We start from the raw sequence: 17,766 nt of genomic DNA, 5'->3' as shown, positions 1-17,766 counted from the left end.
TGTATTAGGAAGTGATAGGGGAGCCCTTCACAGTTACTTGATTTATATATTTATAAACCTTGAGATTTCCACTGTGCTATTCCAAGATTTTAAGTTTCTTGTCAATACAAACTGGACTAAATTAAGTCTGTGCAGCATTGCTCTCCTTATCCTTTCTCTTATTTTTGTCTCAGCAGAGGAAACACTGCCAGTGCAGTCATGTTGTAGAAATTGTGCCTATTAATTCATAAAAGACTTGGAGATAAACAGTTGTATTTGTTGGATGCCTGGACAGCTGAAGTTCAACTAAGTGATCTTTGCTTTGGGCTACTTTCCAAGGTTGCTGGCTGGGACCTGTGTTTCTGGCTTACAGCCAGAACTTAACATGGAACAAAAATGCTCCAAATGTCAGATGCGTCTAGGAAGTGTAGAGGATGAATTCTCTTCCTCTTGCTTTCAGACTGAGTATGTTCTAGCTGCTGTTTCTTCTCTTTGTAAATCCTACTTGCCTGATGGACATACATCAGAGGAAGAACAATACAAAAGGAGATACTAAGGTAACAGACAGATAAACTCAGTCCCGTGTCAGTGTTACTACCTGATCCAGAATTTACAAGATGGGAGGTCAATGGAGCTGTCAAGCCTCTTTCCCGTGAACATGCCTAGAAACTTCTGAACTAAAAGATCAACGTGACAGTAATCTTTTCGTAGACTAAGGATCAGAAATTGTGTATTTCTTAAGGTTAGCATATTATTTATCAAAAAGTGTTAAGCAATAACCTAGTCTTGGGGAAAGACAAAATTAGAAGTGAACTTTGAGAGGAACTGAGGGAGGTGGCTTTTTCAGAGTAAACAAAACTCTCAGAGTATTTTAAGTGCAGAATTAGTTTACCCTCTCTTCGTATGAATGAAAGTATATGTACTTGAGGTAAGTACATATACTTCTCTTCAACTGCCAAAAATATTTTAAGAGCTTTCAGTTTTCTTTGAGGAAGAAGGCTTCTTCATAATAGTGTTGCAGCATTGTGTACCCACTGGAGATTTGTTATTTCAGTCTGAATCACAGAATGTTAGGGGTTGGAAGGGACCTCGAAGGATCATGTAGTCCAACCCCGCTGCCAGAGCAGGACCACCTAGAGTAGATCACACAGGAATGCATCCAAGCAGGTTTTGAATGTCTCCAGAGAAGGAGACTCCACAACCTCCCTGGGCATCCTGTTCCAGGGCTCTGTCACCCTCACAGTGAAAAAGTTTTTCCTTATGTTAATGTGGAACCTCCTGTGCTCCAGCTTGCACCCATTACCCCTTGTCCTGTCATTGGCCATCACTGAGAAGAGCCCGGCTCCATCCTCCTGTAACTCGCCCTTTACGTATTTATAAACATTAATGAGGTCCCCCCTCAGTCTCCTCTTCTCCAAGCTAAAGAGACACAGCTCCCTCAGCCTTTCATCACTCAGAAGTTTCTCTGAACAGAAATCACGTATTGTTAACAAGTATATGTTTCAGAATGTGTTGGAATGTTTGTCTGTGTGCTGGGAGGAAAGTAGTAATTCTCTGCCAGAATTATCACCATTGGCTTCTTGCATCTGTTTCATAGTGATGGGACCAAATTAGTGTGATTATTAAATTTTCATAGCCTCTGGGCAACACACAGGTAATAATTTGACAGAAGTTAGTAACTTTAAATCATCTCTCTCCTTTTTTCAAGTGGCTAGTTAAAAATATCCTTGTTCTTAAAGGCAATTATTCTGCTTCTTAAAATCTTAAAATCTACTATAAAATATTTATCAGAATTAGAATTTATGGTTTTAATCTAGTGCCACTAGTAGTTTATCGCCAGATTTCAGGTGTATGATTTTAGTTTGCTTCGTGGTTTCTTTTCTGCTCTTTTCTGCCATGTAGGGAAGCTCTTACCTGCTACAGACTGAGAAATCAGAATGGCAGTCGAATCTATTTTTCAGAGCCCTACCGACCAGATGATGTTTTGTTCTCCTTTTTATTTTTTTACTCTTGGTGATCTTTAACAGTGGGGTAAATGAAACAGCGTATTTTAGATATCACTGATTTTTTTTTTCTTTGGGTCAACCTGCAGTACGACAGATGCAAAAAACATTTCTGGTCAGCTTGGGATCCAGGTGCCTGAACATCAACATTAGTACCATTTTTAGATTGCTTAAGGTATCCTGCCTGACATCAAGCTGTGACTCACATCTCCCAGTCCCATGTAGATGTCTTGGATAACCTAAGCCATGAAGAATACTAGATGTTAATATCAAAACAGGTGAAGCCCACTTTGCAACAGATATTTTGAAGTTCTTGGCTTAAAAAATTCTTAACGGTAGGGAAAGCAAAAGTCCCATGTGAGATGTAATAGTCACTGTAATCCAGTCAAAAAAATCCAGAATTACTTATTTCAGCTTCTTTTTAGGGAAATACAGAAACAGGCCACATGAAACTTACCTTTATTTGGCTGTTGTGTTAGGGTAGGGTGAGAAAGGCGATGGTGTTTGCATGAAGATAAGAGTCGATATCCAGGAGTTTCTGAAACTAATGTCCTCATCCTAAGAAGAACGAAAGCTTGGAGTATCACAGCCAAGATGCTTGGAAATGTGCCATTCTTGAAAAGTGACTGAAGACCTTTACTTTTGGGGCACTATTGAACTCTAATGAATTACTTATGTTTTTAATCAAATAACATTCCTGAGCTGTAAGATCGTGTGGGTGAAAAAGGTTTGTTTTTTGGATGTTACTGCAGAATTTTTCTGCAAGCAATGTAATTCTTTTAATTTTTTTTTTTCCCCCAAGCTTCTTAATTGCACAAAACCAGAGTTCGTTGTCTGGAAACTAGGTTGTAGATCTGTACAGCTCAAATAAACCAACCAAACCAAACCAAACAAAAAACCAATTAAATTAAGGATAGACTAACCAAGAATTACTTGCCTATCTCTAGGTTTTCCTGGGTCTCATGCAGTCCCTTTCATAAAACACATTTGCAAAAAAAATAAAAAGGAATGTCCTCTTTCAGAATGTATTATGATTCTTTTCACTGGAGACAAAGCAGAGGAGGTTGTTCTGGGAAAAAAAGGTTCAAATCTAGTGTGTGTGAGATGCTGAATGTTAACTAGTTTGCTGTAAAAGTTAGCTGCTATTATAGTGTAAAGGGGAGATGATGTTATCTCTATGGGGTGGACAAAAAGACAAACCTGCATGTGGGAATTGTGAGCGTTTCCTACCTGATAGGATCTCATTACAGTGTAATTGTGCTTGTTTAATGATCATTGATGCAAGTTCCAGGGTACAGTAATATGTGACAATAGCATGAATACCATTAATGGAGGGAGGATTTGTCTTCAAGTAATTTTTGTATGGGGCAATGAAAGTACCTTTTTGAAAGATGTGACAGTTGTCTTCTAAGGCTGTTCTTGTTGATGAAGCAGCCTCTTTAAGGTCACTGATGTGGTTGTTAGGAGAGCTCTACTGAGAGACAGTGTGGTCGTATCCAAAGCTGTGGCTATGTATTAGAGGGTTTTGGTGCACTTCAGGTGCTTGCTGCATTTGTGTGGTCTATCTGTGGGATTTATATATATCATTTGTAAGTTAACACTGTTTATATGGATCATTGTATCTGAAATTTGATCTTGGCATTTAATTGTGTGAGAAACAATGTGATAATGAAATGTAGCTTTATAATATGTGTTGAAAATTAGTGACGAAGTAAGGATTTTCAAACACTTTGATGGAAGTATCTCAGTTACTTTCTTCAACATACTTATTAAGAAGTTGATTCATTGAGTCATATATAACTATACCCATAATCTGTAGAAATTATTGATTCTTTGCGGGGTGTGTGTGGGGGTGTGTGTGTGTGGTGTGTAAAACAAGTTTCTTCCGTAACAGCATGACTGGTATTTGATTTGACAGGCAGCTTGAGGATACTTGGTAGGTGCTACTGATGAACTTTGAAGAGAGACCCCTTGGTTGGACAGTCCCCTTTTAATGACTCAAGCATGTAAATGACTCCTGTTGACCACTTAGCGTAACAACTCAAAGTCTCTTTGTAATTCTGCAGCAGCAATGCTACCTAATTTCTTTTGGCTCATTGTGCTGGATACAATTTTTGAACTTCACCTTGGATAGGACTGAAATCTGTTATTCTCTGGTACCATTACTGAGGCTTGCATGCTGAGTCTTTCCTCCTTGATATCTGTATTGCTCATGTTTGTGATTTATACAGCTGTGGTCTGAGGTATGACATGAGATCAGTGGACAGTAGGCTTTACTCAGGGTAGAATTTGAACGCTGCCTGTTTATTTGGTTTGCATTTCTGTTCTTCTGTTGTTTAGATTGGCAGATATTTGTGGTGACATTTACTTAATGTGTAAAAATATCTAACACTATGTTGGTATGCAGTTTCTCTTATCTGAAAAAGTAGTGGGTATTTGTGTATTGTGCCTGTCTATTATGAACAAAAATACTAGTGTATTTCCAGTAGTTATGCCAGTATATATTATTTATAGAAATAAAAGCTTAATTTTAAATTGGCACCCTACAAAGATTACTCATTAAGCCTATCTCAGATGTGCTGCTAAAGTTGTGTGTTGCAGCTGTCACAAAGTCGCTCTATCATTTTATCTATTAATATGCAAACTGATTTTGTTAATAAACTGATGCAGGGATCTATGAAAACCAAGAGGAAAAATCACATTCTGACTGTACTAGCTGTCAAACAGAAATAGCTGATCAAATATGAATCTAGTCTTACTACAAAATCTTTCTGGTTATTTAAGGATCAGTTTTATTCTTTAATATGCCTAACATAAATGTGGATCTGGCTAATAACCTGTTCTGTCCCATCTGACTGAAGCTGTTTGGGGTTAACTCCATGAAGCTTTGTTTTACTGTGATAAAACAAATGCATCCTCTCACAATGTGATTTTTGAAACAGGATACAATCACCCATCTATGTTTAATAACACTGTGTATTGGGGCAAGAAAAAGGCTTTATATCCTGTCAGATCACCTAACACGTGTAATGCTATTTCACATTGCTTGACGTAGTAATTGCCAGGGTGCCTTCATTAAACCCGGTCAATAAGTCAGTTAGAGCCAGTCAATGAGCCATAAGAGCAATCTTCATTGGTATGTGTCAGTTTTTGGGTAGCAGTGTGGAGAGGGCAGAATCCAATAAATGTTACCTTAAACTCATCAGAACAGTATGTTAGTAAACTTCTGGACAGTGCAACTCTAGTGAGTTCATGTAGCGGGTGGCTGGGAAGACCGCATTCTTAATTTGCCTCTGGGGACTTCCTTTGAGGTTAGGGGAAAACTTGGGGGTTCCCCTGTCCTGATGGAGTACTGTCTTCTGTAGCTTGGCATGGACCTAGGCTAAAGTTGGGTTGTGTGTTCCTGCCTACAGCTTGGGACTCTGCAGCTATTGAATATTTAGTCCCTGGTGTCTTGTGAACCCTGGAAGGACTTATGGTTACTTGTGGATTTCAGGGTCATGCAATATAGAGAGGTTGTTCTTGTTCTCTGTTCCTTCCTTCTTTTGGCCTTCCTGGCTTCTGACCACTGTTCCCCTAGCAGCTGTTGGCAGTTCAGGGTATAGCTGCTTTAGTGCCTCTAATCCTTTTCCAGAGACCAGACTTTCTTGGGCTTAAGTGCCTAAAATCTGTACTCCACCACAAGATTTGTTAGACATGTTTCTTTAGCAGATGTTACTGAATGAGTCTGTGACTAAAAAGCAACCAAATCCAAACTGCAGCTTTTTGAATATATATTTAATGAGATCTGGAAAGACTATGTCATTCCTTCTGTTACTGAGTAATGCATTCTAATTAAAGTAATTGACCTGTGTGCTAAGCACAGTCACTAACAGCATGCTGGATTCAGTTCGTGCTGTGTTTATAAATACTGTATTTGGGTATCTTTTGGGCTACATAACCCCCACTTGGCACAGTGCTCTGCTTTGTTGGCTGGTGCACAGACTGCTTGCTCCTGTAGCTTCAGTTTTCACTTTATGCAGCTGGTACAGCATCCAGTTAGTTGCTTCACTTGTCTATCCATGTATTCTCTATTGGATACAAAATGCTGAACTCTAAAGAGATGCAGTCCTTAGAAAATCTCCTTTTGGAGGGAACCTTTGCTCAAGTTGAGGACAGGTGAAACTTTGTTTTCAGTATCTCTAGGAAGAACACCCCAAACCGTCCTTTTCATTGACCGCTTACCTTTGCTCTGTATTCCCTGTATTTTTCTGGAACATCTTTTGGCTAGTCTCCATGGCAGCAATAATTCACCTGCTTGTAGCTCATAGCTGTAATTTTTCTCTTTGCTGCCTTCTAATCCCCTCCCTACAAACTGCCAGACAGATTTGCTTGATGAGATCATGTTTCATCAGGATACTGATGCCATTGTAGTCAGTGGGACCAGAGGAGCTTTGCCTATGCAGATCAGAAATAAAGGACTGGAAACAGTTAATGCTGAAATGTGGCTTGGCTCCCTATCTGGAATTTTGGAGGTTTAAAATAACCAGGACACAGGTTTTTGCTAGTAATGAAAAAAGGAGAGCAGTTTGTGTTTTTCAGTCTGCAGGGTGTACACGTGTACACAAATTTCTGGCAGGCCTTTTAGTTACTTTAAGTTTGTGGTTAGTAAAGATAATTTCCAGTTCTAGGTGGCGTTCTTTGACATGTACACTGCTCTCTAGGAATTCAGCAACATGCTTGTGATAGCTGTGGGTGATGTCCATCATTTCTTTACTTCAGCTACTGACTGTTGCAGAGACCGTTAGAAATTGAGGGGTTTTGACCATTTTGTGGAGCACTTTTTATGTTCAGCAGTCCAGATCCTCACATAAAAATGCCTGGAAATTTTGTTTATATCTGTGTAATCTGCTGAGTTCATTGTGTAGTACACTGTATGTGTAGTTCAGTACTTCAGCCACTTGCACTGTAAAATTGTTCATGCCTCATGTGAAATGTAGCCTAGAGGTTCTTCAGCTGTGGCTTTGTATTGTTAGCCCATACAGCTGTCTTTCACCAAATTTTTTGTCTGTTAAAATTGCCCTGTTTTGATGGCTCTCTTGAACATAGGTCAGCTGAGATGACTCTACCTCTTTTTATTAGGTCAGTGGTTGTAATGAAGTCCTATTAGGCCTTAAGTAATATTTGTCCGTTTAAAGAGTTGGATGTTAACCTTTTAAAAGTTAAGCTATCTACTGGCCACCTAAAACTTTACCATTCAATTGAGGAAGCGCTATTATGGAATATTGTCATTTCTTAACATGGGCCAAACCGACTCACTGTCTGCCATTATACTTTTTGTGAAAAAAGAAGTGTATGAAAACATCAGGACATAGAATTTATTTTCTACACTCATGTCCATCTTTGGTGGAAGAAAACCAATTAGTTGATATTTTATCACAGATTAGTCAAATAGGGGTGTAGTTTTCCAAATACTAGTAATGTAGCATAACCTGTTTAAAACAAATCCATTTCTTCCATTATGAAGAATTTTCCTTCTAGCTCAGGTTTTGGTTTCTGTTTTGTAAGTTGAAAGGGAGATGGCAAGATCAATCTCTGTGTGAGTATGTGCATGTATGTATGCATGTATATAACCAGTTTTAAAACGTATTTCACACTGAAGATTAAGACTTCATCGCATCAAATGACAGCTATAGTGTTGATAGTGACAACAACTTTGGGGAAGCAGTTCTAGCGTTACTGTATTTCTCTGTGGTTCTGCAGAATTTGGGTCATACACGCCTGAAGCTGTTTCAGCTGGATGTGTACAGTAATAAAATACAGAATGAAACTGGCCTTTTTACATTGAAAATGCTTCTCAGAATTGTTAACTTTAAATGATTTGTGGATGCATGTGTATTTCTAGCTAATAAAGCATATGCTTTCCATAGCCATCTGACAAACTATAGTATGATGGTAGTATAAGATTTCCTCACAGTTGGTTTGCTTTGCGTGTTTTGTGATCTCTTAACATTTTTTCTTTAATATATTTTGAGCTTTATGTTGTCTTTAAATTTATGGTTATGTTCTTGAAATTTAAAGTCACATTCATGAAAGCTCACTGATTTGCTGCGTATTCTGATATTGTTAGTACATGTAATTGCCAAACCATAAACACTGGTTTCTAGGCCAAAAAATTGTATCTGGCTTAGGAAAATGAAAATGTTTGGAAACAGGGAGAGTATTTAAAGAAATGTAATACATTGCCATTCAATTTGTATGCTCTTACCTCATATCCATTCTTGTCTGTGGTTCAGGTTGTTTTCGTCACTTCTTGCCTGGAACAGTGGCCGTAGTTTGTTCAGTTGTCTTTGTCTTGTTGTGATTCTTGGTTTTCTCAAACAACAGCACAGCCTGAATGTTGAGGAAGATTTTGTCCTGGCAGATGGTGACTTTGACCAGCAACTACTTCATCAGCTTGGTTTTTTTGGATGGTGAACTGCCAGAGGATGTGAGAAGACACAGGTTTTCTTGCCTGTGTGAACATTAGGTACTGCAATACAACTAGGAACACTCAGTGTAGTCTGTTTTATGTTCTCCTGTTGTAACCTCCTGAGTTTACACAGAATTATAGCAAGAGAGGCCTTGTGTGTATATTTGGGGATCTCTTACTGTGATGTGGCAATGACAACCAAGGAGGAGAAGGATCGTATTATGACCAGGTGCTTCCCTTTCAGCTATAGCAAGTGCTCTACAGACTGAGATGTGATCATTTTTGTTTACTTGAAACTGGTAAACTGATAGTGTAAGAATTAATAAAATATTTGTACATTCAGTTAATAATAGCATTATTGGTTAGTAACAGTGCTCTTGAAATCAGTGAAACAATTGATATCTGAACATTTACATACCAGCCTGGGATTTTTGTAGGACAGAAGCCTTTGTTTTCCCTGTTAGGTGTTTCCCCAGTTACATAAAGTAATGGCATGTAAACAATATTTCAAAAATATGTATTCATTCTAAATTTGGCTCTAAGCTTTCAGAAGTCTGAATTGATTTGTTAAATTGCCTTTGTTGAAATCAATGCAATCAGCGGACAGAGGTGTATTAGGATTTAGTGGTGTACAGATACATTCATTAAGCAAAGCAGGAATTCTTTACTGCATTTCAGGGACTTCTCTATCTGGCTTGCAAAAACCTTTGTCTGTCTACTTTTTCCTTCTAGAAAAATAGCTATTGGAAAGAATCTTGGTGCCTCAGCTTAGGTACATTTAGTCATTTTCTTCTCTAGAGCACAGTTGCCATTCTTGATGATAATTAGATGAAATCAAAATCCTATCTTTTTTTAATATAAAAAGCAGTTTAGTATGTAATAATTAAAATCTACCATGTCTCTGAAAACATTATTGCTAGCCCCCATTAGAGGTACTCTGCTGCCTTAAAGACCTCTAATACATATTTGTGCGTTTGAAAGATTTGCTAATCATTTCAACGATGAAGGTGACATTTCCCTGACATTTCATACGTAGCTTGAAAAATTGGTCCTCTGAAACTCTAATTAAAACAGAAAACATAGTGCTGACAACTTAACTGTACATTCTATTCTGAGAGATTGTAATTCAAAAAGAAAGCAAAGGTTCAGTCATAGAATTCATGCTTCTTTTTTAAAGATTAATTTATTTACACAGTGTTTGCTGACATCTGGTGCTTTCGTAAGTAAAATCTGCCAAACGCTTTCCGATTTTTGTCTCCAAATAGTTCACCAATCTCTTGTTTAATGCTCTTTCATATTGCTGTTTCCCTGAAAACAAAAAAAATACTTTCTAGCCTGTGTTACAACTTCAAGAGTCTGGTATATAAGTAATTGTATGCATATAAGTAAACACAAGAGCAGAAAACTTTATTTGGAAATAAAACAAGTATTTTTTGATAGTAAGTTAAGTGAATTCCTTGACTTGTTATCAGTTATACATTTTATTTCTAATAGTCTTTTTTTTTTTATATTTTTTATATTTTTAATATTAGCATCATATTGTGTAATTACATTCCTGCAGACCAGAGTGTAGTAACAGTGCACAATTTCACATATACCAGTAATGAACTCTGAGTTATCACTCAAAATAAGGTCTAAATATTCCTGAAGGTATCAGGTCTGTATTTACTTAGTGATGAAAACAAAAAAATACGCTAGAAATTTCCAGGAAAGGAACAGCGAATAGAGAAGAAAATATTACATCACTGTATTAATTGATGTACACCTGCTTCCCAAATGTCATAGAACTGCAGAATAATTTAAACTGGAAGAGATCTCAGGGAGACCATCTGGTCCCGCTTCTTGCTTAGAGCAGTGTCATCTTTGATGTTGTGTCAGGCTGCACAATGCCTTGTTGCAATTGAGGTTTTATCGGCTCCAGTGATGGAAGTCTCTTTGGGAAACCTGTTTCAATATTTGGTCACTGTCCTCACTGTGAATTTTTTTTTCAGTATCTAAGTGGAATTTTCCTTGATGCAAATTGTCTGCTGCCGCTTGTCCGTTTGCTGTTTACCACCTAGAATAGTCTGACTCCATGTACCCGCTTCTACTTGCAAGTCCCTAAATTAAAAAATTGATGTAGGAAGATTCAGAGAGGCAAAATAATGCTCAGATATGTGGAGGAGCTTCTGTAGAATTAATGAATAGGGCTTTTCAGACTGGAAAAAGCAGAGTGAAAGGGCGATTGATAAAGATGTATACAGTGTGTCAGGTGTTGGGTGACATGGAGAAAGTGCATAGGCAATAACGGTTGTTCCCAGTCTCTTCAGAAGCAAGAAGCAGAGGCCACCAAACAACCACAGTAGGCAGATTCAAAGCAAGCAGACAGATGTGTTCTTCAAAAACATGTAATTAAGTTGTGCAACTGGTTGCTACAGCAGTGGGTTGTAATAGTTTATATAGATTCAAAAAGCAATGGAAAAAATTTGTTGAAGGAAAGTCCTTCAATGACGACTACGTGTAGAAGCATCACATTTTACGGTGCTAAGGCAGATCTTATGCCACAGATATTCAGAGGACAAAGCTATACTCTGAAGAATTATAATTCTCATTTTCTTAAAGGCCATTAGGCCACTGGCATGGCCTGGGAAGTATCCTTAGTCTGAGAAAATAAAGCTGTTCTAGAATTTCACACCACTAAGTCTTGTTTTTCAGGCTACCCTCTGCAATTCAGAAGATGGAATATTAATTTACATCCAGTGCAGTGTTTTACAATATGCGTATGTCAATTATCCATCATTTCTGCTGCTTTGGAAAGTGTTACTTGTGTTTGAAACAGAAAATGTTAGCTTATCAAAAAATGATTTTTTAATAGCTGTGTTGTTTAATTGGTTTCACCATGTACTTGAGATATTTTTAATTAACTTTGAATGTTTTAATTTTTAATAATTCTGTGTTACATCTTCATGGCTCTGCACAGTGCTGCTCCCAATTCTAGATTTCTATGATAGCAAACTAAGAAAATGCATATTATAATTCCTGGGAAGGTACTGCAAAGATAGATGGTCTGCTTAGCTCAAATAATTAGCTCATATTCAGCCAGCAACTCATTCTGGATGTGAGTGCCATGTTAATAGTTTAAAATACCCTGTTTTGTTTGGTAGAGATAGCATGATTCTTTATCTGTTTTTCTACCTGTGGGTTTCTGAGATACCCAGTTTTGTCATGGATGTGGAAAAAAAAAAAAAAAGAAAGAAAAGCCTTTTGAGGTATGAGATCAGTCTCATTTCTGAAGTCAAATCTTAGACCTCAGGGACATGAGGCGTGTTCTCCTGTATGTTCAGGTTTTAATGTATATCAGCATTTATATCTCCTTTAGTATGTGCTAATACCTATAAAACAGACACACAAGGATTTTGTGGTTAGCATATCCACTCATCAATAGGCAGGCCAGAATTACTGCCACAGTCTAAGTTCATTACATGTTTTTGGGATCTCTTCTAAATAACTTCTGATGTGCACTGATGAAGTGACTAGTGCAGAGGATCATTTTCAGAAAATTATTTTACCTAAAGCTTCTTTGAAGAATTCTTGCTTATAAATTACAAAGCTCCATTCTCATGCCAGGCATCAAGAGCCCTCTAAAAGCAAAAATTTTCCTTGTTCTACCCATTATCTAAATTAGAAGCCTTAAGATGAATGGTATTCTGGCACCTTTTTTGTCAGGGAAATAGTATCTTCAAACTAGAAACAAAGCTAGCATTCACTTTACAAAAAGGAGAGCATCTTAATTGCTCTGGCAGATACTGGCCGGTATGTCTTTTTCATCTGTAAGTTCATTGAACATATCATTTGCAATAACTACCAGGAATTCCTCCCTTCTGGTTTTATCTTAGAGCTCTTGTACTGTACTGAAATAGTTTTCATCAAAATCTCTGAGGACCAGTTCCCTAGCCAAATCTCAGAAAAAGTGCTATCATGCTCATCTTTTAGGTGTCACTGTTTATGTTCTTCTAAAGGAAATCTCCTTTTCTTCTGAGAGTGTTTTCTCTTTCAGTGGGGGCGTTGTCTAAATTTCCTCTGAAGGTTCTCTAATTTCATTTGCAAGCCCACATTCAGCTTCTGTATCCATGCTGATGGTTCGTATCTGATTCATTAGGTGGTCTTCCTTTGAATGGAATAATGTTAAAGTATCAGCTTATTTATATCGCCTATCTGTACACGTCTGGCTAGTGTTGTTAGCAATATTCAATATATGCTGCATTGTCTGCTGTCTGTCTTACTGGTAATCTTCAACCTTTTCATCAGTAGAGATAGTGTTACTATTTGCCTGTCCCTCAGAAGCATTAATTCTGTTTTATCTTTATCTTAGATCTCTCTCTAGCTTCTTACTTCCTTATTTTTCTAAAAAGATTATAGACTATTTTTCTTTTATAATAACATCTGAGATGGAGACATTTTTCTGGATTTATGAAGCTAAAAAGCTCTTTTGTGCTTTTATGTTACGCGGTTCAATTTAAGCAAAATCTTTCATCCTGTTGCTTTGTCTTGCTTGTGTCCATTCAAAATACCGTTACAAATATGATTCTTTTAGCCTGTCATTTTGATTGTGTAACACTTCTGGGTGTACTGTATTATTTTTCATGCACTCTTAAGATCTACAGTGATTTTGCCCAGTGAGAGAATTGTCTATCTGGCAAAAGGGAGATTTTTATCCACAAGACTTTAGGAGTTGTAGTTCATAACCATAGAAGATAAATTCTAGTGAAAGATTCATTAAAATGGATGAGACCTCACATTGCACAAGATCCACCGAAGTGAACATACGAAACACAGAAGCTTGGCTTTCTGTATATCATAGATTAAGATGCACCTGAGGATATCCTCAAGCGAAATAGGGAGTGCTTCACTTGTGTTTTTCAGCTGATGTGAATCCTGCGCTTCTTTTTGGGTTCTTAAGTTTTATTTTTCCTCTGCATCTTGTCAGAAGAGAAAAATCGAAAGTAACATTAAGAGTGCCAGAGTGGTTGTATTCTGCTGTGACATCTCTTGAAAAGTGCTGAGGTAATTGTTTCGACTATTAAGCAGGAAAAAATAGAACTGGGTTGTATATTTATATTAGTTTAGGAAACAATTTATACCTAATATGCATTAAAAAACCCTCTTCACACTGGTGAATATACTATTCTCAGTGAAAACTGGTTTCCAGCAGGATCTAGTGGGTCCTTCTAAAGTGGTCAGCAGCTGGGCAATGGCAAAAAAAAAAACAACAGTAAAAGACCACTGTTACTGCTTTTCAGTTTTGTTCTGGTTGCCCTAAAAATACTTAAATGGAATAAACAAACTCAGTACAGGCTACAGTTGTGTTTGTCATGTGTTTGATAATGCCTGCTGTGCAAACAAATGGTGAATGATCATTGCTGTAAGATATAGGGTAGCTTCAGTATGTCAGAGGGAAAGCGCTGTGAAAATAGTAACTGGTGTTAATGAATGTATTACAGTTTGAACAGGGCATGCACATCTTGAACAAAGCCAAAGTTTATCCCTTAAATCTGCATTTTAATGCTCATCCTATTTAATGTGACTATTAGCCTCTATATATCGTTCGGTGGTGTTTAACAAACTTCTCTGGTGGCCTAGTCCATAAGTCTTTCTGGTAGTTTGAGTGGGAAAAAACCCCCTCTTGTTAAAACTATTTTTCGATAAGGAGAAACTGGTGAATGTAGAACCTTACTTGTAGTTTGATTTTGTCACTAGATAAGCACGCTATTAATGTAAAATAGAAAGAAAACTCATGAGTTTGTTCAGGGGAGGTGTAGTGGAATTCGTGCTAGTGGAATTCATGCATCTTGGTAACTTATTTTTTTCCCATCATCTAAGAATTATACATATAATTGCAGTTAAATCTCATGGTTCACTTCTGAAGAGATGTATAAAATGAATGGATCATTCCACACCCAGCATGCAAGCAAAATTAAACTCCTATAGTGTCCCCCTATTGTTAATGAGATTTTTTTTTCTTTTTTTGTGAAGCCAGTTTAATTCTTCAATATTATAAAAATGAAAATCAGGACTCAGCATGGAGTTTTTTATTATAAGAAAATTAGTTGGCATGCAATATTACTTGAGTCTGATAAAAGGAATAAAAATGTTATTGATGGGTAAGTGGGCATGTAGTTAATGAGTATTTCAGTGACTAATAAACTCTTTATTAGTGTTTTGACTGTTTGACTGGGTTTTGCACTCCTTTTTCACAGCATAGAAATTAAGGCACATTGCAGAATTTTGATGCCAAGTGAATAGCTTTATTTTGCTAAAATAATGTTTAACCTATATCCTGTAAACTACACTGTAATTGGGAGTAACTTTCAGACACTAGTATATTCTGTACACAGAATGTTGCTTATTCAGAAGTCCTGGAATAAACTGAAGCTGCATTTATTATGTTATCAGATTTTCAGTTTCTTCAGCCAGGTGTGTACATCCAAGACTTGGAAGCAATTTTTCTTTATAACACGAGCAAACAGTTGTAGTCTGTCTCTGTTATCAGTTTCTTACATTTTAGGTGATGTATAGCTAATTAGAATGAGGTTGTTAATGTATGTGTATCTGCTTCAGGTTTAATTACTTTGTAAATGCTCATTAAAATACCTTGGCTGTTTCTGTGGGTGATTTACAATCAATAAACTCTGTTTGTCAGTGTTAAAAATACAAATTTTTGTATTTTTGAAAGATTCTTTGATATTAATTTTGAGAGCTGATGGTAAAGCAGAGATTAAGAAATATGCAGTCTTTGGACTAAGTCAAGTTATGAGCACCTTGGAATTTACATTGATTTTTGCTGAACTGGAGATGCTTAAAGGCTGTTTCAGTGTTCTAGTTAGAGCCCTCTTGTTAAAGAATTTAAAATCCAGATCGCAGTTGCACCTGTGTTTTACGGTAGTGCCAGAAAGCAAATGGATCCTGTAACTTGCACTGATTTGTACTAGTATTTACAAATAGTGTAATGTTAGAGAAGAACATGTTCATAAAAGGAAAAAAACCCAAACATATATTAAGTAAGAATAATGTAGATATGTATTTTTGGTTTATTATGTGAGCTTTTTTTATTAGATGTTTTCAAACCAGCGTCCTTTTAAAATAATAGATATTCCAGGAGAACTGAGAATTATGTCCTTTGTTTTTAGGGCACAAAAGAATTTCAGTTCTCTTTATTGTTAACAATAGTGATACTTAAAATAATTGTACAAAATACTTAAGGAATTACAGAATTTGTCAGTGGTTAAATTGATATGAGTTAGCTTAATCCCACTGATGTTGACACTTACTGGTTTGTACCAGTAGAAGCTCAGCCCCTATCTTTTATTTAAGTAAAATCTAGGAGTCTACATTCCACGTTCTCCAATAATTCAATTATCATACTGATTTGCTTGTTTTCACTGGAGATACTGCTTTTTCTCCTTAGGACAAGAAGGACAAAGTCTCAAGATTTGATACTATACGCCATTCCATAGCTGGAATTATAAGGTCTCCAAAATCCATGTTGGGCTCATCGTCGGTAAGTAGTATCAATAATGTAGTGTTGTACTACATTCTGTTATTTTTACAGGTTAGGAAGGATTTTTTTTTTCTAAAGCATCATGCATTTCCCTCTACACAGAGAAATTTATATTAAAATAATTTTATAAAAACGTGTTCTAATTGATCAGCAGACATAATATCGTGGCATAACAGTATGTCAGAACAACTTGTTTGCACTTTAAGAAAAAAAGGTAATTTCTATGTTCTTTGCAGCTCCCAGACTGGTGCTAAACTTTTAAGAGTACTCTTCCCAATGAGTCTGATTTAGTGGAAATGCAGTGTATTATGATATTCTGTGGTAGGTCAGATGGTCATGCATTTTTTACACGTTGCTGTGATAATTATACTCCCTATATTTGTTATAAAGGCAGCAGTATGTAAGCTTATTATTATTATCATCATCATTATTATTATTATTACTACTACTACTTTCTCAATAACTGGTACTATGTAAGTAATTAGATATTGTACATCTTTCCTTCAGTCCCCGCTAAAAATGGTTGTTGAGTATATCTCTTACTTCTAGTTGGTTTTTGTTCAGGTTCTGTAATGGATGAAGAAAGTTGTTTGTTTCTTTTGCTTTTGTATGACCTCTGTTTCATAAAGAAGCTTGCAAGACTGGCTAGAATACTTGAGCACCTACTTAAGGAGGTGTCAGATTTTACTTGAAAACCTTCCTCCTGTGCTTTACTGAAGTGGAACATGTGATCATTCCAACCCTCCCAACAAAAAAAAACAAGTTAAAAACCAAACTAAACAACAAGAAGGAAAAAAAAATCAAAAAACCCCCAAAAGTTAGGCAGAAATTTTAAAACTTTTGAATCTGCCTTTTAATTGTGATCTTGTCACCTGAAACATTAGTTCAAAACAGTATTTTTGAGAAAACTTTAGAATGAATGGGCCTTCTATTTTATTCTGTAGTATTGCATCCAAGGACCCAGTAAATTTTATTTCAGCTAAAAAATACTCAGAATCCATGGAAAAGATTACAGATGCATATATTTGTATACATATATGTGTACATACATGTGTATACATAGGAAAATTGTATATAGCAATAAAGGAATGAAATAATAAATATGATAATGAGATAAAATTAGGACAGGAAGGCTTTTTCTATGAAAAATGTGAAAGTTGCATGACGTATTTGAAAATTAATAGGGAAAACCCAGCTAAAATATTTAAGTATCCCTGGAGATAAAGAAAATCTCACATTATCATGATCTTTGGTTTATAAAATTTCTAGTTGATGTAAAAATGCAACATTTCATAATAAAAGCATATTGAAATGTATATTGCTATGAACGTTGGTCTTTGTGTAGGTGAGACATAGCTTGCAACTTTGTCTGTTTGTATGTGTTAGACAGCTTGTAATGTTTTTTTTAAAACTAAAAATGCTACCTAAAACTGCTTCAGAGAAAAATTGGAAGAGAAAAAAGTTCAAGAGGATGATCAAGATAAAACATTTAGGATGACATTGGGGGAAATCAATGTCAAAATTTTCACTTTAATTAAAATGACATATTAAATAACCTGTGTGCCTCATTTTGATTTCATTCCAATCTATATCACTTAATTCCATGGAAGCTGGTGCAAACCTGGGTGTAGATATGTGGTAGGATTGGTAGGTAGAATTGCTGAAGGCCTTGGAATAAGTTAGGGAGAAGTAACATCAGAATTAGGTCATTTGAGGCAGAAAGTAAAATCTGAGTAACAAGTGTCCTCACTTAGATGAGCTTCGAAGTCAGAATATATAAACCAATGAATTTTCAG

At 36.4% G+C, this 17,766-nt stretch overlaps 1 protein-coding gene across 1 annotated transcript in view; it reads left to right on the top strand.

The window, feature by feature from the left end:
- Window positions 1–17,766, top strand: part of FER (FER tyrosine kinase) — a 166,368-nt gene that overhangs the window by 49,669 nt on the left and 98,933 nt on the right. Inside the window, exon 9 of the mRNA XM_086478933.1 lies at window positions 15,878–15,970. Within this exon, the coding sequence (XP_086335059.1) occupies window positions 15,878–15,970 (93 nt within the window). The remainder of the gene's footprint in view (window positions 1–15,877; window positions 15,971–17,766) is intronic.

This window comes from Leptosomus discolor, chromosome Z (assembly GCF_034619465.1).
Source record: "Leptosomus discolor isolate bLepDis1 chromosome Z, bLepDis1.hap2, whole genome shotgun sequence".
In the NCBI taxonomy this organism is placed as follows: domain Eukaryota; kingdom Metazoa; phylum Chordata; class Aves; order Leptosomiformes; family Leptosomidae; genus Leptosomus; species Leptosomus discolor.
This window is presented reverse-complemented; position numbering and strand designations above follow the sequence as displayed.